Raw genomic sequence first — 9,246 nt, forward strand, 5'->3', positions numbered from 1 at the left:
CGTACTTTGATATTTAAAGGCTTGCAAATATTAGAATGGATTAATTTTAGGAGACTTGACGCCCTTGAAACCTTACTAAAAGGCTTCTTTTTGCTTTACTGGTTAAGCTTGACTCATATTTAGGTAACTTAACCTCAGTAAGTCGATCTAAAAAACTTTTTTTAACCAATATACTCATTCGGTCTTGTCTAACATGACCAAGTCTAACATGCCACTTAACAGATTTAAAATTATAATCAAAGTGAGAAACATAAGCAAGCTATATAAATTATCATCCAAGTCAAGAAGAAAAAAATTATTTCTTAAAGACCCATGACTAAATACATCGTCATGACATAAAATATCTAAAACACCAGACTTAAAGTTAAAAGAAAAACCCAATCTCAACAAAAAAAACAATTGAAAGTAAACAACATCGCACCCCGGATGCATAGAGAGTATCATGAAGAGTAAAGTATTTCCTCCACGTTGCTTGAGCTGGTATGTTCCGATTCCAAGGATATTTTCTTTGCGGTCGTTGCCCAATACAATAGTTTGTGAATCCACCAGAACACGTTGGTAGTCCAAATATCTAGCTTGATCTTGAACTATATGTTTACTTGCTCCCGTGTCTGCAATCCAATTAGGAAAAGAAGTAGCAACTAATGCATGGGAACAAACAAGTAAATCAAGAGGCAAAATAGAGAAAAACACATTTTTTGGCTCAGAACAACCACGAACAAGTGACCCTTGTTGCCACAGTTGTAGCACTTCATACACTCTATATTTTTCTCTCTGTGGCCATTAGCCTTATTCTGTTTAGCCATACCACCCTTCGGTCCATTGGCTTAAGCGCCAATTTTTCTTAAATTATTTGGCATGATTAGGCTTGTTTTCTTGGGTTTGGCCTCATGGGCAACAAACGCTACATTGGAAAGATCAAGTGCCTTTTGACACTCTACTTCTATCTCAATGTGCCTACCAATTTCAGAGAAAATATTGATGTATTCACTATGAACCATCAAGGGTTTAAAATTTTTTCAACATTCAAGTTCATCTAGAAGTGAACGAATCACATTCAAAACCTGCTTCTAATCTCTTATGTTACGCCTACTAGCATTAAAGTCGCGAAGGATAACACTCATGACACGTAAGTGTTCAACTATACTATGCTTTAGATCCACTTCATATTTCATCCACTTTAAATCAAAGGCACAGAACTTTGTTGCGGATGTCTGACCATAAGTTATACCAAGAAAACAACAGAAGAGATTATTTTTCTCTCCTTATACGTTGATGACATATTATTGGTTGAAAACAACATGGAGATAATCAATGCCACTAAGTAGTGATTATCCTTTATTTTTTAGATGGACATAGGTGAAGTCAGGTTTGTCATTGGTGGGAAATGATGAGAGATCGTCTCAAGAAGCTTATAGGACTGTGTCAGGAAGTAAATATTAAAAAAGTCTTAGAACGATTTTGGATGCATTACTCCAAACCTATTAACACTCCTGTTGAGAATAGTCTAACCTTAAGTCTTGACCAGTATTCAAAGACAGATGACGAGAAAAAGAAAATGAGCAACGTTTCTTATGCTAATGTAATAGGTAATTTGATGTATGTCATATTGTGTACACAGCTAGACATTTGTTTTACGGTTGGTTTGGTAAATCATTATCAAAGTAACCTTGGACCTGCTCATTGGCAAACAGCCAAGAGAAATTTGTGCTACCTTCGTGGTATAAATGACCTAGTCTTCTGTTATCAAGGAGGGGAATTAAGGTTGAAAGGATGTTTATTTGCATTTTTAGTCGTGGAACAACTCTTAAACTCTCCAATGAGCTCATTATGCATGCAATACAACATAGTATAACGTGCAGAACGATCCTTCTTGGACCATTCATAATATGCAGTTAGATTCTCATTATACCGGTCACTGTCGATATTTTTTGGCTTAGGTACAATAGTGATTAAGGTTTTCAAAATCTCGTGCTCATGAAGAAGATATTGAATCTTCTTATGCCATATATTATAATTTGTCCCATCCAACTTCTCATTGGTGGACAAATTAACAATCATGTTTTTTGTTGACATTTCTACAAATATATAAAGAAAAAACATTAAGCACGATTTTTCATAATTAAATCATCAAAATTTTATTATTTATATTACATGTTTAAAAATTTTGTTAGACTCATAATCATCACATATGATACAAATTAAAAATGTTATAATTTAATTATCATAATAAAAAAGATTAAATTAACATGAGTTAAAAAAACATCTTGTTTTCTAGATTCATCATCATCAAGTTTTAAAAAAAACTAATAAACTTAATCTAGATTGGAGCATGATTATTGCGGGGTCATATGCAAGTAGTTAGGCTCTAATACCATTGTAGGTAAATTAATACGGACATTAGTGCGTAAGCAATAGAACAAGATTCTTGCTTTTCTGCTCACGAAAAATGATATGTAATTGTTGATGCTCTTCATTGTTTTTGTCTTCTCCCAGATGCTATTAGAGTTTCAGGTACTCTTCACTCTCAAAAACTCAAGTTTGTTTATAATTTAACTTAACGTAAGAGAGAAAATGATAATATATTATTTTATAGGTGTTATCTTTTTCCTTATTAAATAGAAATAATTTTTTTTTCTCCCTTATATGTTTAGGAAGAATCGTATTTTTTTACAAATAGTTATCTCTTATAGGCTCACAGGGAATCATTTTTTTTTTTTTACTAATGATGTTGTAGGTGTTCCTAATTTTATGCAACAAAAATTTATTAAAATTTTACAAAAAATAACTCAAATACAATAAGAAGATAATATAAGTGAGAATGAGTTAAGACAAATATAGATAAGAGATAGTCATATAAGATCAAGTTAAAATAGATAAGGTTGTAATGACAAACATCAATAAAGACTTGAAAGAGATGAAATGTTATAATAATTGAGTTGTGCAAAAACAAGCCGAGAGAAATGCAATAAGGCGCAAGTATGTGATAACAAATTGAAGTAAATGAAATGACATGACAATTATAGGAGAATCAATTGAGGCAAATATAGCTAAGAAGATAATCATATATAACATAATAGATAACGTCTTATAGTTTAATTGGTAAAAGTTTTGAATCTCTCAATTTTAAATTGAATACTGTATTATATTTTTTCTAAATAGTTTTTAATTAAAAACAATTAATAAAATCAATAAAAATTAAAACAAACAAAAAAAATCATAAACTATATTTAGAATTATTCATTTTTTGATAAAATTTTAATTTCTCCTAGACTTGGCACCAAAATGAATTTAAATTTTTTATTCATTTAATATTAGATTAAAAGTTAAACAAAATATAATTTAATATGAACCAGTCTAATTTTCTGACTCTGAACGTATTATAAAAACTCTTATAAAAATATAAAAAAAAAAATGCTACCATGAACTGTATAAAAAGAAGTGAAGCAAATGCAATCAAATTGAAGCTGATGAAATGCTTCTGCAATTTTTTTTTTTTTTTTTTTGGTTTTTGTTTCAATGAACCCAATGCAATGAATGCAATAAGGAAAATGCAAGGGGAAATTTATTTATTTATTTATTTTTCGGTTAAAGGAAGGAGGGTTATTCATTCGTTTTTATTCGTTTAATTAATTATTTGTATAATTATTCTTCCTCATTATGTTTTCTTTTGTTTTTGGCCATTTTCAATTGCATAATCATTATTTTTAAAAGTTAGATCCATTTCTCATAATGTGTTCTGTAAAGTTTATGAAATTATTTTAAGTAATAATTTTTTACATAATTGCAAAAGTTTCCATTAAAAAAGGACAAAAATTTCTTTACATATTTTATCCTCTATAAACTTTAAAAGTTATAACAACTATATATTGATTTTAATAAACTTAACAAGCACAATTAAGTATTTTATTTAAACAATACAAATAATAACAATATATATTAAGCAAAAAAGTCTGTAGTAATTTTTAATTTTTTTTGTTGCAATTTCTAATTTTAAATAGAAATATTATGTTTATTAAGTTATTTTTTTTTATCTCATTTAACTCATGCAAATCAATTATGTTCCTAAAAATATTATTAAAAATTTCATTTTAAAACAATTATATAATTCTAAAATCTTTTCTTTACTTTTTCTTATTTCCTTCAGTTCCTTTAATTTTTCATTTTGTTTTAGTTAGCCTAGCTTCATGTATATGCATATAGAACACTTTTTGAGATAAGTAAAAATACATTTTAATCAGTTACCTTTCTTTCTTCAAGATCCACTTTCCCCATAAAAGGAAGAAGGAAAGATCATAAGAGAATCTGTTGCTCCGTGAGAAGGGAGATGAGAAAGGGTGGGAAAGAAAGGGAGGTAAAAAATCTTGAACAAGAGGGAAAAGATTATTATGAATGAATGTTATTTATGCAAAAGAACATAGGTCAAATTATCTTCTCTCATGTTGTTTAATTGCTTACCGATTTTAGTTTTTCGTTTATAATCTCTTTGAAAATAAACCGAGTTATGACCAATTCTGTAAAAGAAGATATTTAGTTTAAAAAAATATATATGGAAATAAAAATTACAATAAAACTTTTGATTTATCCTTTAACGACACTTGGGTCATACAGAAAGAAATGAATAAGAGAGTTTTTGTTGGATTGAAAGATTCTTAGTTTCATCCTTCTTTTTCTAATTCTTGTGAGGATTTGAAAAACTTTTGTATATGGGTATTCAAGTTGCATCATTTGGGTGCTTTTGATATGATACTTTATATTTCAAAAAAAACAAGAAAGCGAGGTAAAAAGAAAAGACAGAAATAAAGGAAAAAGAAACTTAGAAATATGGTTGCTGCTAAAGTGAAAGAAAAATTATTGGCAGAAAGTAGAATTTGATACATAATTATAGCTAGAGAGCACATTAATACGACTAAAAATATAAGACGGTAGTTGCTAATATATAAATATACATATTTATATATATATTTACAGTAGTTCCTTTTGATCTTTTACCTAAGACATAATATTAATCAGCAAAAAAGTAGAAAAACAAAATTAAAAAAAGAAAGTGAATTTTAAAAAAGAAATTTCATACTTTCTGGACATGGTGAGTTGACTAGCAAGCAAGAGAATTGCTTTTACCATTTTCTTTTGAAATAAAAAATGTAAAGTGTGTATTAATGTAGTACCAGAATAAATGTGAAGTGTGTACAAAAGCATTTACAACGATATTAGCATGTTAACATGTTAACGACATTCCCAAATAAGCAGCAAAAGAATTGCTTTTGACATGTGCAACCGCATTTGACAAGGCCAGACTACAAGAATTTCATAAGAAATGCCGCTGCAACATTTGTTTCCTAAGCAATGTAATTCTTTTTGAATTCCATGAAAATTCTTTTTGACCAACATCAATATAAACACGAGGTCAAGACTCAACTTTGATATCTTCCATTTGCTAATCAATGAATTAGAGGAGTTAATAAACAATTCAAGTGGAGATGACAAAAGTAAGGCCAAGAATTCTTAATATAGTGAAGCAATTTGGGTTTCACTGGATGTAAAATTCAAATGGCAACCAAAATTGCCAGTCTACATTTGCTTTCAGGAAAGGCCTTATAAGTGTCCTGCAAATAAACCTTTTACAAAAGTACAACTATGATCCCGTGTTTGAGACAACAGAATTATTACCGCCATTTCCTATGAAGTGGTGAAGAAACACACCGGCTGCAACACTGACATTCAAGCTTTCCACAGCCACAAAAGATTGGAATTCTTCCCTTAAACAACCAGAATTTACTTCTGTGTTGGTCGTATCATCAGTCCTTCCAACCAATACATCCATGGAATTAATTCCAGGAATCCTAACTAATTGAGTACATGATCTCTCTACTAAAGGCCTTAGCCCTGTGCCCTCACTACCCAATACAAGGATTGTTGGGGTACCAGGTGAAACCTCATTCAAGGGAATGGCTTTTGAAGAAACAGAGGCCCCAAGAACTCGCCAACCATTTTCAGATGAAGACACCAAAAACTGCATCATATTCTTGCAATATCTAAGCTCCATTAATTCAAGTGAGCCTGCACTTGCCTTGCTCACAACACCACTTAATGGGGCTGAATTCTTGGCGCATAAGACCACCCCTGAAGCTCCAAAGAAGTAAGCAGATCTTATGATTGCGCCCAAATTCTGAGGATCTGTGACCTCATCCAAAGCCACCCATAGAGAACCCTTCTCTTCACGAGAAGAAATAGGATCCAACTCTTTTATTTTTACCATCTCCAGCGGAGAAGCATCCAGCAACAGGCCTTGATGAGGACGGTTATTAACAACCATATTGAGATCGTGTTTTGAGGTCTCCTTTATGGTCAACCCAATCTTTGCAGCAATCTTCAAGATTCTATCAAACCCTTTTTTGTCTTTCTTCTTCTTATTGTTACCACTCAAATCTAATCCTTCTTGAGCATACAAAGCATAGAATTCTCTTCTTTCAGCAGATAATGCAGCCAATACAGGACCTATCCCATAGACCCCTTCACCAACCAGCTTAGGCACAGTTGATTCAGTAGCCTCTTTCCATGTTTTTCTACCCCAAGCTTCCTGTCTATTCCACTTTCGAATCTCTGGATTTTCAGGCCTGGATTTTAGATCTACCGTTCCCTTAACCTTATCCTTAATCTTATCCCATCGAGGATCATCAACCACATCTTCTGTGTCTCCCAATTCCTCTTCATTTTCTTCTTCAACAACTTCATCACTTTCAATATGGTCAGCTCCATAGTGATTCTTCAGAACGCTAAATTTTCTGTTTCTATTTTCTCCATCTCCAACCCTAACATTTATCCCAGGAAAAGCTTTAGCTGATTCCTCCCAAGAAGACCGACCAGTCTTAGTAATTGTCACCTCCTCCAACTTTTTTGCCGGTTTTTCCCAAGATGAAATATCCCCAACTTTCTCCAATCTCTTTGCAGATTCCTCCCAGGAGGAAGGACTAGTCTTCCGATTTGTCCCCTTCTCTAACCGTCTCACTTCTTTAGCTTTAGTTGACGCCAACCAAGGGAGAGGTTTTCCTGATCGTTCCACACTACTCCCTTCACCAACTCTTTGAGAATACAAACTTGAAAAACACCTAGTAGAACTTGGGCAATTCAAATAACCTCTAAGCCTAAACCCTTTTGAGACTCTTCTGAGTTTTGCTATACTGCTGACTTCCACAGATTTAGAGTGAAAGCGCACTGCAAATTTTGTGGATGTCACTAAGTTAAACAATCTATTACTTCTATAACCAAAACCGCCAGAAATTTCTTCGTAGCTATGGCAGATAGGATTTAACGACAGTTTTGGAGAGAACCCAATTGGTAAAGATTTGGGTTTTGAGGTGTGGAAATTTCTTATGCATCTGGGTCGCAGAGAAAATCTAACAGCCAAGGGAAATGCCTGGCTCCTTGTCAAATTACAGTACATGATATTTATAGACAACGACAACTATTAGTTTTCTGCAGAAATCAGGAAACCTGAAGCAGCAATTGAGTGAAATAATATTACCTGGAAAGAAAGCAAAAGTCTTTTTGGATTTAAGCAAACAGCATTCCTTATCCCCACCACATGAAGGAACTCTCGTTCTTCTCCCAATTACGCTTTTAGGGCATGCTACAGACGGCTGGCCCTGCTGCGTCTTTGAAACGGTGTCGTTGTGGGAGTCTATAACTGTTCAGCCTAAAACGACGCCACATCCGACATTTGTTCCCGCTCTCAAATATAGCCGGGTATGCCATTTTCTTTTTACCTTAAAAAGAACAAGAGAGAAATGTTTAAAAATATTTCAATTAGAACCTTATATTTTTATCATAAAATGTGAATTTTATTTGTAACTATTCAAATAACATCATAGCAGTTGGTTTGGTTAATGTGAAAATGAAATAATATTAAACTACAACTGTTATTATTTTACATTGTTTAGTTTATATTAAAGGACAAATTCTAGTTGATTTTTATTGTACATAATTTGGTTTGTTATCACTTTGTTATATTGCATTTTATTACATTACAAATGAGTTTATATTAAAGCACAAATTTTAGATTTTTCAATCAAAGTTTTAAGAGAATGAGTTAGATCGAATAAATAAATGCATATAATAAAAATTATATTCCTACCAACTCGTTAAAATGATGTACCTTGATTGAAGATATTCTTTGATTCCAAGTTTCTATGCTTGATCATTATGTATCACTAATTCTTTATTGATCAAACAAAATCAAAGAAATCATACGGGTATTCTACTCTTAAATCAGTGTTGGACATAAAAAATGATTATCTTTCTAGTTGTTAGACGGATATTTAGTGTTTTAATTAGAATTTGATTTTCAATTTTTTTTTAGAATCTTGACAAACTGAAATCTTACATATTAGATTTAATTCGTATATTTTATTTTCTACCTACAATATTTGTATATATTATAAAAGTATAAGTTATGGTATACAAAAATGTTTAAATATAATGTGTTATATGTTCAAAAAATTAATTTAAAATTATAATATTCAAACTTTAATCATACAATTTTATTAGTTAACAGTTTGTGTATTTTGTAATACGACCATAATGGTCTCATGTGACAATGATGTCAGCACACAATAATAAGCTATAATAATTACCTTATGTAAAAATTACTTCAATTAAAATAACGCAATTTTTTATTGTAGTTACACATTCAACATATTCTAATCATTCTTTTTTGCAACAAAAATTTATAAAATATGTCAAGACTCTAAATTTTACAATATTTACATTACTTCAAAACAAAATTTTCATCTTAACCTTAGGGATTTATCAAAATCTAAATTCTAAAAGATAGTCTTATTGTACTATCACTCATTGATCTTGATCTTAATTTTAAAACAGAATGTAAATTCGAGTTAAGTTTCATCAGCTCAGTGAGTAACAAATGGTAATATAACAACGACTAAAAATTTAAACAACTTTACAATAAACAAAATATATGAATATATGTCTTTTTCACTAAATTTTTAAATTTCATATGTATAATAAATTAATTTCCAACACTCAAATTTTTTTTTGTAAAATTTTAAAACACATGAAATACACTAGGGATAATTTTAGAAATTAAACCAAAGCAAAATTAATACTGTAACACATAAAATTTTCAAAATAGAGTAAAAAATACATAATTTCTTATTTTAAGAATAAAGTTATTTTTAGAACATAAGTATTTAGGAAAAAAATTTCACAATCACTTTGCAAATTATT

General features: G+C 30.7%; 1 protein-coding gene across 1 annotated transcript; it reads right to left on the reverse strand.

Moving 5' to 3' along the window:
* Positions 1-5,481: 5,481 nt before the first annotated feature.
* On the reverse strand, positions 5,482-7,663 carry LOC110816284 (tRNA/rRNA methyltransferase (SpoU) family protein). The gene has a single exon (XM_022044417.2). It carries the CDS (start codon positions 7,442-7,444, stop codon positions 5,636-5,638), a length of 1,809 nt encoding a protein of 602 aa, XP_021900109.2. The 5' UTR covers positions 7,445-7,663; the 3' UTR covers positions 5,482-5,635.
* Positions 7,664-9,246: the final 1,583 nt, after the last annotated feature.

Source organism: Carica papaya, chromosome 7 (genome assembly GCF_054855325.1).
Source record: "Carica papaya isolate Zhongbai chromosome 7, ASM5485532v1, whole genome shotgun sequence".
Classification (NCBI taxonomy): Eukaryota; Viridiplantae; Streptophyta; class Magnoliopsida; order Brassicales; family Caricaceae; genus Carica; species Carica papaya.